At 40.7% G+C, this 18,010-nt stretch overlaps 2 protein-coding genes across 5 annotated transcripts in view; one reads left to right on the top strand and one right to left on the bottom strand.

The window, feature by feature from the left end:
- Nucleotides 1–259: 259 nt before the first annotated feature.
- LOC139920982 (uncharacterized) overlaps nucleotides 260–18,010 on the top strand; it is a 59,800-nt gene continuing 42,049 nt past the window's right edge. Inside the window, exons 1-7 of one of the 3 annotated variants that reach the window (XR_013504376.1) lie at nucleotides 260–490; nucleotides 1,615–1,739; nucleotides 1,836–1,902; nucleotides 2,490–2,646; nucleotides 3,237–3,382; nucleotides 3,688–3,798; nucleotides 4,826–5,463. Coding sequence is in view for 2 of the 3 variants with exons in the window: in XM_071911097.2 (XP_071767198.1) it covers nucleotides 338–490; nucleotides 1,615–1,739; nucleotides 1,836–1,902; nucleotides 2,490–2,646; nucleotides 3,237–3,382; nucleotides 3,688–3,798; nucleotides 4,826–5,005 (939 nt within the window). In the remaining variant the exon portion in view is untranslated. Of the gene's footprint in view, nucleotides 491–1,614; nucleotides 1,740–1,835; nucleotides 1,903–2,489; nucleotides 2,647–3,236; nucleotides 3,417–3,687; nucleotides 3,799–4,825; nucleotides 5,468–18,010 lie in introns of those variants that run through there. The other 2 variants (XM_071911097.2, XM_078283321.1) reach the window with 2 other exon arrangements.
- Nucleotides 5,602–17,424, bottom strand: nucb2b (nucleobindin 2b). Of its 2 annotated transcripts, XM_071911105.2 has the most exons (13): nucleotides 17,316–17,424; nucleotides 16,370–16,504; nucleotides 15,836–15,943; nucleotides 15,595–15,727; nucleotides 14,791–14,894; nucleotides 12,326–12,511; nucleotides 11,580–11,670; nucleotides 10,851–10,909; nucleotides 10,641–10,733; nucleotides 9,567–9,656; nucleotides 8,368–8,538; nucleotides 7,548–7,599; nucleotides 5,602–6,900 (listed from the first exon to the last, which is right to left on the bottom strand). In XM_071911105.2, exons 2-13 carry the CDS (start codon nucleotides 16,502–16,504, stop codon nucleotides 6,779–6,781), a joined length of 1,344 nt encoding a protein of 447 aa, XP_071767206.2. In that variant the 5' UTR covers nucleotides 17,316–17,424; the 3' UTR covers nucleotides 5,602–6,778. The 2 variants fall into 2 exon arrangements, with proteins under 2 accessions (XP_071767206.2, XP_071767207.2); XM_071911106.2 differs by lacking the exon at nucleotides 16,370–16,504 and having other exon boundaries at nucleotides 17,316–17,398.

The raw sequence follows: 18,010 nt of genomic DNA, 5'->3' as shown, positions 1-18,010 counted from the left end.
CCCCAAAAAAAAAAAAACCGAATTCCTCAATTAACTTGTGGAAATTTATAATGAAAGTTATGGAAGCATGTCACTTTTTCCACGAATCAACCGATTGCAAGTTGGCACTGTCATATCACCTGGAACTGACATCCAAAGGTGAAAAGATGTCAATAAACCATTATGCAATTTTCTTTAATCAAGAGCTATTTTCCTATTGGCTGTAAAAGTCACATGACTCAGACAGGAGCCGAGTCCCTCCCTTCAACCCACCTCACAATCCTGCTCCATAGGGTGTGTTGTACACGTACAGATACTTTGTGTGTGTTTTTGCAGAGTTTAATACATATTCTTTAAAATGAAGATACCACTGGTGGACTTCAGCGCATACAACCTGAATGAACAGGATGTTTTGGACGAGCAGCTTCAGCTCTTGAGCAAAGAGTTGAAAACAGCCTTTACAGAAGTTGGGTTTGTTTATCTGAAAAACTCTGGAATTAGTCAGGAGGAGGTGAGCATGGCACTGATCAAACTACAGCTACTGAGACCTAGGGTTGTCAAGAGTATCGATACTTATCAAAGTATCGATACTTTTGACAACCCAGTCTACAAATTTGAAACGGATACAATACTCATTTGCGACAGTATCGATACCAGCAGTGCTTTCTCTTAATGAAAAATCAAACATATTATTTCTCCGCCTCCACCACACACACACACACACACACACACACACACACACACACACACTGCATCGCTGCCCACAGCCCCTCCTCTCACTAGCAGCAGTCAGCTGGGTTGTTGCCTCAGTCAGCAAACAGTTTGAGATGAGCAAGTCCTGCGCAGTTCTGACCAGCGACTGCTTGGTCCGTTGCATGATGGTTAGAAAAGTTGTCCGACTTGCTCCGCCGACTCGACTGCGCGAGCCACGGGAATCTCGAATCTCGAATCTCCGAAACAATATTTTTTTAAAAAAAGATTGAAAACTCATTTTTTTCCCCATGGTATCGAAAATGGTATCGCATATCGATATTTTCCTGGGTATTGTATCGAAGTTAGAAATTCTAGTATCGTGACAACCCTACTGAGACCACATTCAAATGTTCAATTTCACAGTTAATGTGTGTCTGTGTACAATCTAACTTTTTATATTCTTTTATGAACTTGACCACTGTTGATTGTAATGTCAAACAAAAAATATTCTAATTCAGAACATTTATATGCAGAAAATAACAACTGGTAAAAATACCAAAAATACACAATCTAATTATACATTGAATAATGCAAAGTAAACAAGCTTATACGCTTAAATAAATGATATAATAATATCTTTGCTTAGGAAGGGTCAACAAGTAATATTTGGTGGACTAACCCAGATTCTTTATCACAGCTTTGATGCATTTTGGCATGCTCCATCAATACCTAATTAATACCTCATTGATCTGAATCAGGAGTGCTGGTGGTGGAATTTAACCAATAGAATGGCTGGGATGGATTGAAGAGCGGTTTGGGAACCACTGCCACAGAAAAATACGGGGTGGTCTTGATTTTTTCTAGAGCTGAATATAGCTAGAAGTCCATTCAGTTTGTTAAAGTGGAATGTGCCTTTTTATTTCTCCTCATTTGCTTTGATAGATCGACCGTGTTATGGACATTTCCAAGAAGTTCTTCCTGCAGCCGGATGAGCTGAAGCTGCCCTTCAGCAGGAAGAGCTTCGCCAACAACTCCAACCACGGCTGGGTGTCCTCCGAGACTGAAAGGTACGAGTCAGAAACCCGACACACCACCTCTTACCTGCACAATTTACAGGACAGAATGGCATATTTCACATTTATATTGAATAACTATATTTGCAGGTTGAATCCACGTCGGCCGGGAGACTTAAAGGAGGCGTTCAACACAGCTTCTCTCCGCACTGACATAGTAATGACGCACCAAGCCACAGTTTGCTTACTTTTCATTCAATTAGCCTAAATTCAAGATTTTATTTTCTGTAGTGTAACACATGGCCACAAGTCCCGGGCTGAACTGCCTTTATGGTGGCTGTAGAGTATCAGTTTATTGGATATCAGGGTGTCAAAGTGCAAAGTCATTCTTTCTGTTCCAGAGAGAAAGGCCTTTATCTGACAATAAATATTCTCTTATCTTCTCTTCTCTTCTCTTCCCTTGTCTTTTTGTCTCTTCTCTTACCTTCTCTTCTTTTACCTTGTCTTCTTCTCTTCTCTTCTCTTATATTCTCTTCTCTTCTCCTCTCTTCCCTTGTCTTTTTGTCTCTTCTCTTCTCTTCTTTTACCTTGTCTTCTTCTCTTCTCTTATATTCTCTTCTCTTCTCCTCTCTTCCCTTGTCTTTTCTTGTCTTCTCTTCTCTTCTTGTCACTTCTCTTTTCTTCTTGTCTCTCCTCTTTTCTTCCCTTCTCTTCTTTTATATTCTCTTCTCTTCCCTTCTTCTCTTCTCTTCTTGTCTCTTGTCTCTTTTCTTGTCTCTTTTCTTCTCATCTCTTCTCTTCTAGAAATGGCCGTCGTCGGGTGCTGTCGCAGGTTTCCAGGAGGTGCAGAAGTCTTTTTTCCTGCGCTGTAAGGAGCTGTCTCTGCGGGTGCTGAGGGTGATGGCCCTCAGTCTGGCTCTGGACCCTCAGGTGTTCCTCGACGCACACCGATTCATAGGGAGTACGTACGACTCACTGCTGCTGCTGCTGAACAACAGTATAATAACAACCGTTAAGAGGGAAGCCGAGTATTAGAGAGACCGTCTTTCAACCAGACTGCCTGGGTTCAAGCCCTGTGGCAGCAAGTATTCGCCCTGCTGAAGTGCCTTTGAGCAAGGAACTGAATCCCTACCAGCTAATCTGTAGCAGACCCTGACCTCTGACCCTCTGACCCTTTGTTCTTTTTCAGAAACAACCTGCTTCACAGCAACCACAGTCTTCTGCTGTTGGCTGCTGCGAAGCTCCACTGGAGCGGTTGGAGTAACTTAAAGGGATAGTTCACCCCAAAAAAAAAAAATTTGGTCATCATCATCATGCCAGTACAAAATTAGATGAGTGCTTTTTCTTCATACAACTTACCAGGAGTTCTCCAGGCTCACTGCCGGAAAAGCTTTCTTCCAAACAATTGTAGTAAATGTAGGCCAGTCCTTTAGGCTTCAAAAAGGGCAAAAGAAGTGCAAAGCTTATTATAACACAAACTTCAGTACTGATTGATGAATACATTAATGGCAGCAGGAACAAGGGACAGTGACAGTGTTGTGTGTCCTGCAGCGGATGAGAACGGCACCACGCTGCGCTCCCTCTACTACCCACCAGTCAGCAGTGAGAAGGTGAAGGAGGGCCAGCTGCGGTGCGGAGAGCATTCAGACTACGGCAGCATCACCCTGGTGTTTCAGAGCCACGAGGGAGGCCTGCAGGTAACACACACAGGGACAGAACACACAGGCAAAGGTACATAACTTTTATTGGTTGGAATTTTTATGTCGCCTCCTGGTACACAGTGACGTCACCGCTAACGATTTTCAGTTTTCCAGGAAGTAAAAGTAATGAGACTTTGATATAAAAATACATAAAATAGATTATTTATAATTTTTTGGCATAACTCTTTCACTGTGACTTTAAAATCAAAGTTTCCCAGGCTGAATGCTTGGCAGTTTTGACATTTGTTACTGTTGAATAAATCTTCAGGCCTGTAATCCCTCTGACACCCGTTCTCCTTCAGGTCCTCAGCCGCTCAGGCGACTACATCTCCGCTCCCAGCATACCTGGAACAGTCCTGATCAACGTCGCTGACCTGCTGCAGCGCTGGACCAGCGACCAGTTCATCTCTGTGGTCAGTTAGGAAGATGTTTTCGCATATTTGTGTCGCAACCACACGACAAAGTTTGTGTGGATTCAACATTTTTTAAACCTTTATAATTTTAACTAACAGTGTTACAGACATATTACAAGGCTACAAGAGATATTTTACAAAAAGGACAAAGCTATGTCCAAGGGTTACACCGAACAAAGAAATGTTCAAGGCTTCACAGCTCTTCAACAGGTCTTCTTTTTGCTTTAGAGGTTTTTAGCCCAGGTACTGTAATAATGTAATGTCCGATTTCTACATTTGGATGTATTTAATGTTGCTGTCATCTCTCAGTGCAATGCCAAATCAGTGTTTCCATGCTTCCACTTAAATCTTTCATCAGATGCTGTTGTTTGAGCGCTTTACATTGTTAAATAGGTAACCTCCAAAACAGGAGTCCGCCATCTTTGTGCAAAGGAACCACTTGTGATGTCATCACTTACTGGCCAACCTGCAGATCCCAAACTCTGCATAATTTTCAGCTAAACATTTATTATAAACGTAACCCTCATCTTAACCCCAGTGTTAAACGGAGATGAAAAAATATTTGTATTCTCACTGATTTGTGTAGATTATTGTGATTTTTGACTTTGCTAACTATAGTATAATCCTATACGAAATTTTAGGATACAGTATAATAATCACAGCAAATCTATAAGAACTATAGGAATATTCTAGGAAAATTATAGTGATACCATGGAAGATAAAACAAAAATACTATCGTATCACTTTTGAGTACCACAGACACATTTCTATACTGCAAATCCCTATAGGAATATATAGGAGATACAAAAAATACCTTTTAGTACAATAAAGTCATATTATAAGAGCCTATAGAAATATTATAGGCATTGTTGTACTGCTGCTGTTGCCCGACCAGGTCTCTCTTGTGAATGAGACCCCGTGTCTCAATGAGATTACCTGTCTAAATAAAGGTTTAATAATAAAAGGCATAATAAATAGATTTGTCTAAAGTGAAAGCCTCTTATTGCAGTTGTCCCCTCTCCTCCAGGTCCACAAGGTTTTGCTGCCCCCTGCTGGCGACCGCAGCACTCGTCAGTCTCTGGCTTTCTTCGTGCAGCCGGATGACGAGGCTCTGGTGACCTGCTGCGACGGCTCCAACAAATACCCTCCTGTCAAAGCGGGCGCCTACCTCATCGAGCGCTTCAGTGGATCGTACGGACAGAAGTGAATCTCCATCCATAGATCCCATCCATATACACTCCGTATCATTCAAACACTGCTCTCGTAGATCAGTTATAGTCAGTTCTAGTCTAAAAACACCATATAGGCCCGTCCATTATAGAAGAAAATCATCACCTGAAGTCCATCATTCAATATCTCTAAAACACGGATGATTCAGATTATAGATGCGTTATCTTTTAGCCAACAAAGGACTCATATTACCCTACTATCCTTTAAAGAAGTACCAGAATTTTTTGCATTTGTATTTTGTAAGAAGTCACTTTTTTTCCAACTGCTGAATATCTCACTTTGGATCCAACCACTTCAATTTTAAACCCATGTTTTATACAGATGAATTCATGTTTTTAATATTTCTAATGTGCCTTGAATATGATTGTGTGTGTGCAACAGAGAAGGTAGGCTACTCAGTGAGCCGGTGTGTACAATTAAACAAAACACAGAAACGTGCAAGCTCTTTCACTTTAATGTCCACATTCAAACCTTGAACAACAGTGTGGGTTTGTTACACAGGAAGTCGGGTGGTGAGCAGATTTGACCGCTTTTCGAAAGGGACATAAGAAAATAAATAAAAACATCCAGCTTATTGAAAATAGATCAGTAGTTTAGCTTTGTATCCTCATCCCATCTCTAATCTGCTGTATGAATTTATAATGAACACATTTGTCAACAGATGGATATGATTCCTCTGTTGAGAATTTGCTTCAGCCTTTCTGTTTCCTATGAAGGAGAGGAGGCCGCTCAAACTGTCAGGATCAACTGCAGTTTAATTTGGGGTGATGTAGACTGTGGAGAATTAAATAGGTCGACCATATTCCATCACATGAAAAATGTTTCACAATGCTTGGACACAAACTCACAAGCAAACAGGCACAGAAACACACTGTACATTCACAGCCACTTCAGAATCCATACAGTCGTTACTCTAACACCAGCTAAATTATATTAAATTAAAACATTTAAATAATATAATATGTAAAATTGACTCTAAACCAAATATTCTTCAATGTTCTTCAAATATCTGCTCCAAAGGCGGCAATAGCTAGACAATAAAAATATCACCATTATCTAACCTTGTGTCAAAATACAGAGGTAAAGATGAACACAATGGAAAGATGCAAAACAGTGGCTTTAAATCGAAGACTTATGAAACGAAACAATGTTTTATGGATCCAGTATCTTTACTCTCATAAGTAAATGTGCCAAAACGCTATTACCACATCAAAAATGTAAGGACCACTTCATTCATTAGCAAGCAGCTGACATTCATTTTTCTCAGAAGTCATCAGCTCTTTTTACCTGAACAAAATAAAAAAAATAAAATAAAATAAAATAAAATAAAACAATATCACCGACAATAAACTACAGTGTTTACAAAATAAAATATTCACTTATCCGGCCAACATCCCCCCCACTTCTCCCCAAAGCACTTCCCATGGAGAACAGAGTCCTACTTGTGATAAAAGATCAAAATGGCAAAAACAAAGAGTGGATTGTCCATGGGACATTTGGACCAGCTCCACTTTTCAAGTCTTGTTTATGCAGCTGCTATGGCCGGCTATGAGAAGGGCATGATGGGAACTGGCACCAAATTTGAAGCCCCAAATCAGATTTTCTTATGTGCTCATAGTGCTGCCTGGTTAGGTGTATTTTGGTCAAGTGTGTTGTTTTTTTTTTAACAGAAAGTGAGGAAAGTGGATTCGTTGCAGGACAAACACACATGCACGCTCACTGGCATCCATACACACAGCTGTGCGGCCTGCTAAGAGTGCAGCGGTACCGGTACGTCTTGCTGCTGGTGACCGGAGGGCAGCGGTTGACTGTTTCCTGGTAGGACGGGCAGCTTTTCACCTGTAGGGGGCGATGCTACAGACGCTCCCGAATCTGCAACAGAGAGATCAATCAATCAAAATACTTTATTCATACCTCAAGGGGCAGTTCAAGGCAAGCGAGTTCATAAACAAGACACCACAATATACAATCATTCCTACACATTAAGACAGGAAGAAAACAAGATATAAAATAGACATAAAATAAAGATATAAGAAAAAAATAATGGCTAAGCCACAATATAATAAATAGTGCTTTTCTCAGTAAAGTATAGCTGTGTGAGGGATCTCTATTTTTCCCCAATAATTTTAGAGATTCATAGCATCAACAACATCCTGAATTACATCATCCTGAGATAAACATGAGCATGAAGGTGGCGGTTCAAGCAGCCGCTGGTTCAAATCCCAGACTAACTTGGATGAGATGGAAAATGAGAAACGCTGCCCCTTCCCCCTCAGCAACCATTGCTGAGGAGCCATTGAGCAAGGCCAGTTGCCCACAGAAGAAGAAGACTGTGGTTGTATTTTGTACTGAGCAGTTCCCTGGTGTGAATATGGTGCAACTATGTGAGTGTGAGGCAGATTGCTGCTGAAAAGGTGCTTACTGTGTGCTTAGTCAACTTTGCTTGGATAAATAAAGGATGGAAAAAAAACAAACAAATGTTGAAATTGCAAAAATCATCATTGCAACTTAATACTAACCTTTGACCGCTTGTGGGTTTTGAGCTTTTATCTTTTCCATGTGTTCTACTGCCTGAGGAGAGAAGTGAAGGATGGAAAATGTTAGAGCGTCACAAAATAAGTGAGAACCTCTACTCCAAGTTTCAGATGGAGACCGAAATAACACAGATTCAAGGGTGCGGCCCCTTTAAAGTGACACAACATTTCAGACTGCACACATACTTGAACTCCAGTGTGTGTGAATCCTGTAAGCATTGTCACTTGGGACTAAACACTGCAGTGATACATCAGAATATATCATATCACATCTTGTCCACATTAAAGCTGCAATTTGAAAAGCTTTTAAGTGTTAAAGTCCTTTGCGTCATCACAAAAATAAAAAAATAATCTTGGTCATGCTTTGCTTTAGACTATTTGCACATTGCATCACAGATACTGCACAATAGCGAAACTAGATCTTTTACTTGTCAGCACTAAGCGGTTTGTTTTCAGGATATAGACAGTGTTAAAATACATTTCCTCAGGTTACAGCTGTTCTCATGAATATTCATGAATGGGTGTGGCTCAACTGTGCTATTACAAGGAAGCACATATGTGTCAATCATATATATCATGAATCATAAATGTTAAGGGTTTATTTATGGGCATGTATGTGAATGTTAGCATTATTCTTTAAGTCTGTAACTATAACCGGTCCAGGCACTGCAGATGGATATTAACACTTTGCTAAATGGTGAAGGATGAAATTTTAATTCTGAAGAAGGAGTTACAGACATAACTTCCCAATGTCCCTGACCTGTTACATAAACAAGTAAATAAAAGAATCTGTTTGTTGGCCTACCTGCTGCAGCTGCATCTTCTGAGCGTCCAGCTGCTCCTGCTGCCTCTCCAGCTCCTCCCTCTGTTTCTGCAGGCCGCTCGTCTTCTCCTTCAGGTTGTTCTCCTCGTTGGTCAGATGCTCCTCAAACTGCTTCAGCTCCTCCTCGGTGTATAATGGGTTTTGGTCCAGAGTCTGCGGGAGGCAAGAGGATAAGATAAAAAAAAGAGGATAGGATAATAATGATAACTAATAATAACTTTATTTGTATAGCACTTTTCTAAAAACAATGTTTACAAAGTGCTTTACATACATAAAACCCAAAGAGACAGTGATGGAAAAGTACCACAATTAAAAAGTTGAATAAAAAAGAATAAATAAAATACAACATTGAAATAAAAGGTAATACAAGAGATACACAGATACAACTTGAAAACAGATATACAACTAAAAACAGAATATTACACAAACGTGTGTGCCTAACCACATGTATGCCCAGACAATACAAGTTGTCCCCTAAAGAGACTGTAATAAATAAGTAAAAAAACACGTAATAAAATGAGAAACCCAATTGCAAAATTAAAAATAAAAGTGTAAGGAGCAATTCACATTAAAGCCAGTCTATAAAAGTGTGTTTTTAGAAGGGATTTAAAAGATGAAACTGATATAGCTAGCTAGGATGAACGATAGGATGAATTTTTGATGATGGGACAAAAGGATCCAATTTTGGAATGACACTCTTCAATTTGACATGCTGCAAAAAGTACTCCTTTTACTATTACCACTAGTTTGAGTATTAGTACGACTTTTATTATTTCACCAGCCAGCTAGAGTTTTAGAACAGATTGTGACCTCCAAATGATGGTTGTTAACTTCCACAGTGGCTGGTAAAGTACACTAACCAAAATTTACCAGTGTTTGACTGGTGGCTACTGTTAGTTTCCCACCATGTCTATTAGGATTACAATGTTATTAATTCTTACAGTTTGATGACAGCAAAGGCAACCAAATATGAAAAAAGTCAACTTGGCTAACATCAAGGCAGCCGAGCAAAATAGATGTTTACATTTGGTTCACCGAAAATGTTGTTTGGAAGGAGATGACGGAGAGAGGAATCAGTACCCAGCTAGTGTTTTTTTTTTTTCCAGCTTTCCAACTTTCCAAGAGAAGCCAGACTTTTCCGTCTCCATCTATCAAAAATGTCTTTACATCCTGGCTCTTACCTCCCAGTCGTCTGTCTCCATGAACTCCTTCTGCCTAGTGGCCGCCATGAACTCATCCACTGACACCAGTCTGTCTTTATTGGTGTCCACCTGAACATCAAGACATGAAGCTGCTTTAATGACAAGGGGTTAACACACTGTCAGGGTCAGGGTGGCTGTCTCAACCCCTGCACACCCACACCACTCTACTACTGGGACTGTTTACTACCATGCAATTTATTCTTACGCAGTGTTTTTGGCATAATCTTGCACTACTCACAGTGTCTGCACAAGTCTTTGCACACTGCGGCACTTTAGTCTGTGTCTGTTCATCCATCAAACGTGACAATTCAAGTGATATCTCAGACACTACTGGTCTGATTTTGACAAAACTTGGAGGGATGATGCATCTTTCCACTGTGTTCCAGTATTACACTGATTGACTATAATTAAAGTTCAACTATATATTACATCACCTTATTTTATATATACACATACTATACAAACATTACCCAATTCAGACTACATGTTGCACAACTACTGTTACTTTGTTCATCTTATTTATGTGTTAATGTGGCTTTACCTCTATGTGTATGCTTTCACAAACTTGTATTATACTTTGATATTTTTCCTTTGCTTTTATTGTAAACATTTCATTGCAAGTGCATGTGCAATGCATATGACAAATAAACTTGTTCAACTCAAAATTGGTCTGAATTTACCACTGCGTCCTGGCATTTAAAAACATTACACTGATTGGCCTGATGGGGGCGCTATAATTAAAAGCTCAAAATTTCAAAGTTAAAAAAGACCATAATGGCTACAGCACCGGTTCCATTTTGATGAAAGTTGGAGGGAAGATGCATCTTGTTACTGATTGGACCAAGGGATGCCTGCATTATTTGTGGAGGACGTCATGTTTACGTAAAGATTTTGAATCAGTGACAACAGCACAAATCTGTTTTTATTGTACTAATCAAACTGTGCACATGTATTTGTGTGTGTGTGTGTGTGTGTGTGTGTGTGTGTGTGTGTGTGTGTGCGCACGCTATGTGAGAGACACGCCACGTCTGCTTTCTTACTGTAGTGTCTCACCTCTTTCATAACATGCTCTCTCATGCGCAGCCTCTCCTCCTCCATCTCGATCATGTCGTCTTCCTCATGAGCGGGGTTATACACCTTTTCCAGCTTGAACACACACACACACACACACACACACACACATACACAAGTTGTACCTCAAAGGCGTCTTCATTAACATAGAATCGTGACACATGTAGAAGCAGGGCAGTTAGGCATAAATACCGATTTAGTGAAGAGAGCTTCAAGCTCGTTCTCATCAAAGTAACCATCTCCGTTGCTGTCTGCAACACAAAACAAATGTCTGGAATGAACACACTGCTTCATACATGCATAATTTGTCACACGCATAGCAGTTTGATGTTATGTGATTCGAGTTTTAAGGTACTGATGTGTGCATCATAGGCCGTTGGTTGTGTAGAACAAGAGTTCCCGGTCTTTTTCATGTCTTTTTTATGCCAGGCCGTCCATGTAAATAAGAATTAAAGTTAGAGTAAAGTTAGAGTTAAATCAAAAAATAAATGTCACCCCCAAACAAATACATATTAGGCCCCAAGGATCCCCATTTGACAGGAATTTCTCCCTGGGACCCCCATCTGAGAAGTTGCTAGATTTTAGAATTACCATTTGATGCTAGATTTAGAAAGGAATTGCATAAGTGTTAATATTTTTGTTGGGGAGATAACAGTGGAGAGTGAAACCTCATTATAGTCATTCTTATAGATTCTATTATAGATTCATTGCAACTTTAATGAATGAAATAATAATACACTTTCTTCCATTTTGCTGACGACCCCCTAGGGCCCAACTTTGGACCCAACTGGCTGTAGAGGGTTTCTAAAGTCTCTTTTCCCTTTCCCTCTTCCAGAAAGGTCATAGGTCAGAGGTCAGCACTGGGGATTGAACCTGGGACCTCCAGGACTCTCTAACCACTAATATGGCCTCTGTGGTTACCATGCAGTTTGAAGAAGGTCTTGGGCTCAAACTCATTCGGGTCCAAACCGTCTGACTCCTCCCACACCTCCTTCAGCTGGTCCTGACTGCCCTGCACACACACACACACACACACACACACACACACACACACACACACACACAATCAATTTCAATTCCATAATCTCACAATTTCCTTGGAGAGTTACTTCAAAATTCAAATCATCTTCTCCTTTCTTCTTCTTGTATTTTAATAGCAGTTGGCATCCGTACGATGCAGCATTACCGGCATCTACTGTCATGTCCTTTTACTGTGCTTACTGTACAACCTGCACCCTCTCAAAAAGTCAAATATGATCCAACATCTTCTTCCATCTTCAGCTAATTTCAAGATTCCTTTAACTGTAAATTGCTGCTTTCCAACCTCTGACATTCTAATCTCCTTTATTTCCCTCCAACATCTAAATAAAATGAGCTAAAATTACCACTCTTGTATACAATGCTACAAAACAATACTATGTAATAATATGTCTCTTGTTCAACCCAATACCTAGAATTCATATACTTGCATGGGAAGGCTACCATATTCTATTAAACATAACAATAACTGAGAATGAATACTCTATCTTTAGCAAATGAGTTGCAATTGCTCTATTGGCATATTGTAATGAACTGAATTGAAAGCTAATGAAACCCAGTCCTGACAGACACAATGCCTATCCAACACCGCTGATATGAAACCAACTTGGCGACAGCAGGTGTCTTACAGGGTGGTGGACTTTGGGGTGTTCGGCGTGTTTCTTCTTCATCTCCTCGTAGTGCGCCTCCTCCTTCTTGCGGTGCTCCTCATCCATGGTCTTCAGCCGCTCCCTCCGCTCATGCTCCTTCATCAACTCGTACTTCTTGAACTCCTCGTGCCGCTCCTTGTCAAAGTTCTCCAGGTCGCTGCTGGCCTTCAACCCACGGCCGATGGACAGAGAGAGAAAATGAAGGTAAAAACAAAGTTAGAATGGAGAGTTCAGACTGTTCGGATTGTAGAGCTGAAATTCATACAATTGCTTTTCTGGGATTGTTTGATTCTGCAAAGAGTGCAGTCACATTTGTCCCAAAAAGCATGAACCCTCCCATCTTGCACCCTGGAGAGGTTAAAGCAATCTGTACTGCTCAGCTGAATGAATTTCAATTCACAGCTGACCCAGGAGAGATGGGATAATATGATAATGCAACAACATGCTTTATGGTTAGTTCAGGCAGTGCAAAGTGGATGAATCAGAGCCTGTATGCTTAACGTGTCTTATGGATGCTGATCAGATACTACTATACCTCTATTCTGCCCTACAAAGCCAAACAGCAGTGACTGCCTGGGTAATGAAACTGAGAAAAATGACCCCAAATTGTATCTCCTGTCCCAACAAGAGAATAGTTGGTAGAGAAGTGGATCAAACCTTTGTTGCTGTTTGCCTTTCTAGGACAGTGTGATTCATTTGGAATGTGATCTGACCAGTGATGCTGGATCAGTACTTTCAGTCCTTGGATCTCATGAACGCGCACCCAGGTGATTTAAGATGGCTGCCGTCTAGACTGACATCGTTTTGGTCTTCCCAACACACATGCATCCCCCTCATCTGACAAAAGCAGATGTTGACAATTGACACTGTTGACGGTTTTGAAAAACATAATGATGTCAAAGTGGAAGGCTGCCATCTTTAGGCCCCTGGTCTATAACTGGTGATCAGTTTTAATCAGCTTTGAGTCTCATAACATTGCCTTGGGATGGTTCTGATTAGAACATACAGGTAATTCTTTATTCTAAAGTCCCGCAGGAATTTACCTGGTGCACAGAATATGACATTGTTATAGTTGTTGTAAAATGAGAATCTCACAGACAAAGCACACAAGTATTTAGCAGCATATTTCCATGTCACCAAGCAATTCCAAGGCACTGCTGATAAATGGACTGTAGAATAAAGTCTTAACAAACCCAAAATAGTGACAATATTGACATGCACTCCTAAAACCAGAGAGACATGCAAACACTGGTTGTGCAAGGATGATCATTCCACCATTGAGCAGACATCGCTGTTGTGTTTTGTTTTTTTTCAGTTTAGTTCACAGGCAATCTCCTGCACATGTAGCTCTGTCAAAACTGACTGGGAATTTACCTCCGGCAAGCCAGCCTTCTCCAACAAAGGACAAAAAGCTGTGAATGCTTCAATGCCTCCATGTAATTACATCTAAAAGCGAAAAAGTCCAGACTGGTTAATAATGCTGACATGAGAGCCAGCAGAAATCACAACAACGAGTCAGGAAACAGGAGCATCTCAGCTGGGAACGGTCTTCTCTTTCTGACACCTGTAATTCTCTATAGGCTACTTGGTTCTAATTATAGCAATAATACCAGACAGGGTGTTCTTTACTGTGATTATAGAGTATGCATAGGGACAGTAAAACATGTCTTCAAGAGCCTTCAATCACCTTTTATAATGGTTACCAATGCATATGTACTTTTCTCCATAAAAGTGTAAAAACATAAGACAAAAAAACGGGGAAAAAATAGAAACATTTTCATTTCGGATTTTAAATTTTTTTGCAGACTTAACTTTCTTCTTTGTGAATTAGTTAATTATGTGACAATAATGCAAAAATATATATTTGTAAAACTCTACCAAATATCTACAGTAATCTACAATAACTGAGCATCAGATCTTGCACCATATGAGGCTGCCTTGTATATACGTGGCATGTTGTGTGGGGACAAATTTTCAGCCATGCGTGCTATTTGAACAGTTAATGTGCCTTGAAGCCAGAACACCTCCGGTTGTTTATCTTCTCAAACCAGTCCTCTAAAAAAAAAAAAACCTGATATCACACTTCTCTCAGTTTTTCACCTACAATTTTTGGTAATAATGGGAGCCAGGGATAATTTTGGTTCTGGGACCAGCGTTTGCTCTTGGTTTCAATCCCAAAAAATTTGAGATGGCTCTTATACGTTATGTCATGATATACAGTCAGTGGAGGTACTTAGTATTTGTTTGACTTGGAAAAACAAAATGGCCACATGATGAATTTTCACTGTTATCATTGTCATCTTTTGTAGAAGTGAGGATCCACTGCTGCTGCTCAACAAATCCAAGAGACCCTGGTTCTTTAACACATCTGATCCACTAAAGTAAAGATCTATTTGGTGAACAGTAGATAATGTCCTAGCATTTTATCATTAAACAGCCCATACCGACTTGATGAGGCGGTCCAGGTCCTCCACCTCGAAGGTGTGTGGGTTTGTGTGGTTGAGGTGCTCAAACTGTTTCAGCAGGACCTGGTGGTCCAGTGTCATGCCTGCAAGGAGGGGAATGACGGAAAGTGTTACTCAGCTGCGTAGCGGTAAAAGGACCATGAAAAGAGACATAGATGTCTTTTTGCATCTTAGATAAAATCCACTAAAAATCTTCTGACTGGTTGTGTCATTTACTAAGTAACAAACAGCTCATGAGTGCTTTGATGCAAGATTGACACACAGCCAAGGACGAGTGCCGCAACTTTGTTGACTTTGAGTTCAACTGAAATTTACTTTGGCAAAGGAAAAATTAGGTATTCCTGAGCATGTGAGTGAGGGATTTCTATGTGTGTATTTAGTTTTCCCTCTCTCCCTGAATGCTTCTACACACCCTGTTCAACTTGCACCACCATCTTACACAATGTCTCTGACGTTTCTGTTTTCATCCTTAAAAAGTGATGCATAAATATTGTATTATAGCATTTAAATAAATCTAATTTGATCTTCCCTCCAACAGACATGCAGCATGAAGGCAGTTCTGCTCTCCAGTCTAAATGCATACAGCCACTGTCTGTTGAAGTTGGCGGTGAATTGCATCATGTTCCTGTGTCCAAGAGTCACTTCCTTAATCTGACAATGTCATCACCCAACTTTTACCATATAGTGCAAAATTTCTTGTGCAACTTCAACAAGCACTAGTTTGTCAGTGGCACGTCAACAACATCTCTGCAGACAGGCTGATGGCCAGTCCGGGTTTCATACCGTTCCCTCCCTGGATGTCTTGTTTGGCTTTGATGAGCATCCGCAGCCTGTTCAGCTCCTGCCTCTTCAGCTCGTCCAGCTTGGTCCGCACATGGTGGCTGACAAAGTCCAGCTCTTTGGAAAGCTTTCCTTTCTGCAAGCAGACAAACAACAACCCAATTCAGTACAAAGTCAACAACAGGCTTTTGTGAACACAGCTAGATATGACGGGCTGTTGAGCTAGTATGCAGCTGTAGCCGACCTTGATGTCTTCCATGTCAGCGTTGTGGAGCTTGTCTCTGAAGTGGGCATCTTTCTCCAGGAAGTCAACGACTTCCCTGAGGTAGCGGTCATAGTGCAGTCCAGTGTCCTGAAGCACAAAACCAAAGTACACATCACTGTGAGCTGTCAGCAAAGAGAGGAAGACATTTTACATTTAAGCTGTTCTATCCGGCTGGCCTTTTGAGTGGCTTCCATTTTCTAATGAATGGTGACATCTGATTCAGCATGGTAGCACTTTTTTCCTCTTCTTATATCTTCTCATCCTCAATGACAAACATTTAATTTGCTGTTCAGTCCTGCACCAAAGATCTAAGTATGTCTGCTGTCTATGTGAAACAGACCAGCCCTGTCTGAGACACTGTAAGCCTAAACATATCCCTTTATTTATTATTTATTTATTTAGATGACTGGGAGGTGTCTGGTGTAATTAGCTACAAGACCCAAGTTTGAATATGAAACCCTTGATGTAACTGGCAAATGCATGCATTGTATGACACTATCCCCCCCAACTCACACTCTGCGGCGTCTCCAGTTTCTCGTCTGGAACAACCACTTTGGTCTTGTCCACGCTGATCGGCACCGACTGGACACACAGCCACAGGCTCAGCAGAACCAGCACACAGCGGCCCGAGGCTTTACCCCTCCACATCTGGGGCGGAAAACAAAGGAAGAAACACTAAATCAACAGTTTTATGGGGTTATAGAAACTATTAAAACTAGAAAATGCTGGAAAAATAGTGTACAACTTTTCATGAATGAAACTGGGACCCAGACCAGAGCTTGTATGCACCTGTTTAAAGCTGAAACAGTTCTCATGACCTAAGTGTCCACTGTTTGTCCAATACAGCGTGCGTGGGTGTTTTATCTTTGCTACAAACAACACCCTCCATTTCCCATAGCTTGCAACAGGGGTACGAGTCAAAACAAAAGAGACAATGTGTGGAGAGGTTACGCAAATTAACCTTAATCTCAAAAGCAAGCTCTCTGCCACAAGTTCAGGACTGTGCAACACATGTGTTTGTTGGATAAAGCCACCCACAGCATGCTGGTTTTAAAAGCATTCCTCTCCCAGGTCTGTCATACATGAAAAACTGTTGTCAGTCTGTAAGTCACATCCATGGGAAACTATCAAAGTTATCATTTAAAGCCCAGTTTGTTTCATTACTACTTAGTGAGGATGGCAACAATTTCAAGTTTCAAAGACCTGGGAGAGGAAGTTCAAACTGTTGTCAGTCTGTAAATCACAAAGTCTAAATATCAAAGTTGTCATTTAAAGCCCAGTTTGTTTCATCACTAATTTAGTGAGGATGGCAACTTTCTCATTCATAGATATGGAGTGACTGTGTCAGGTGGAAAGCAGGATAAATGTCTGACTTGAACTGGAAAAGCTGCAAAAGAAAGCCTTTAGCACATAAATTACTATCATTAATATAACACAATTCATGTAATTTAACACTCACTTCTATCTCCTCTTTTTCCTCTTCTCGTAGTTTTGGGAGCGTTTAGTAATCCACCAAGTGCTGGAGAGAGACTAGAGCTTGTTTACAGCTGTCATGTACCAATACCAATACAAACCTCCAATGGCCACAACCTACAGCAAAGATTGTATTTACCATGGCAACGCCCCGCCCCCAGCCTCCCTTATTGGGTAGAAAAAGTCTACTTCGGCTGTAAAATAGTCGCGTTGGCAGGTGATTGGTCGCTCGACCTGTCAGTCACAGTGTAGCCTCCAAACTGTGGCTTAAGGTGCGTTGAGACAAACTGTACGTGGCGTTTACAAACCTGAGTGTGACCCGAGGAGGGCGGGGTTAGTGTTTGATGTATGGAGTCATGAAGCGCAACACAAATTATTCATAGCCTGAAAATGGCTTACAGTAACCTGAAATGTTACACAGGGAGGAAGCAAATACAAAGGCCAATTGCACTAAGAGGGAAAATAGAAAGCATTTTAATGGAGTAAACGTATTTGTTTGACACAATAGATATTTTATTCTCTTGGTGGCTATTTGGACAAAATCAAACGGAGATCTAATTCCCCTGCGAAGACACACCTTGTCACATTGAAAACTGGCACACAGAGGAAAAAAAGGATAACACAACAGAGTATACAATTCCCACGTTTCAAAATGTAGGAAAATTGGTCCAAAAATTAGTT

The sequence above is a fragment of the Centroberyx gerrardi genome, chromosome 4, assembly GCF_048128805.1.
Source record: "Centroberyx gerrardi isolate f3 chromosome 4, fCenGer3.hap1.cur.20231027, whole genome shotgun sequence".
NCBI classification, from domain to species: domain Eukaryota; kingdom Metazoa; phylum Chordata; class Actinopteri; order Beryciformes; family Berycidae; genus Centroberyx; species Centroberyx gerrardi.
This window is presented reverse-complemented; position numbering and strand designations above follow the sequence as displayed.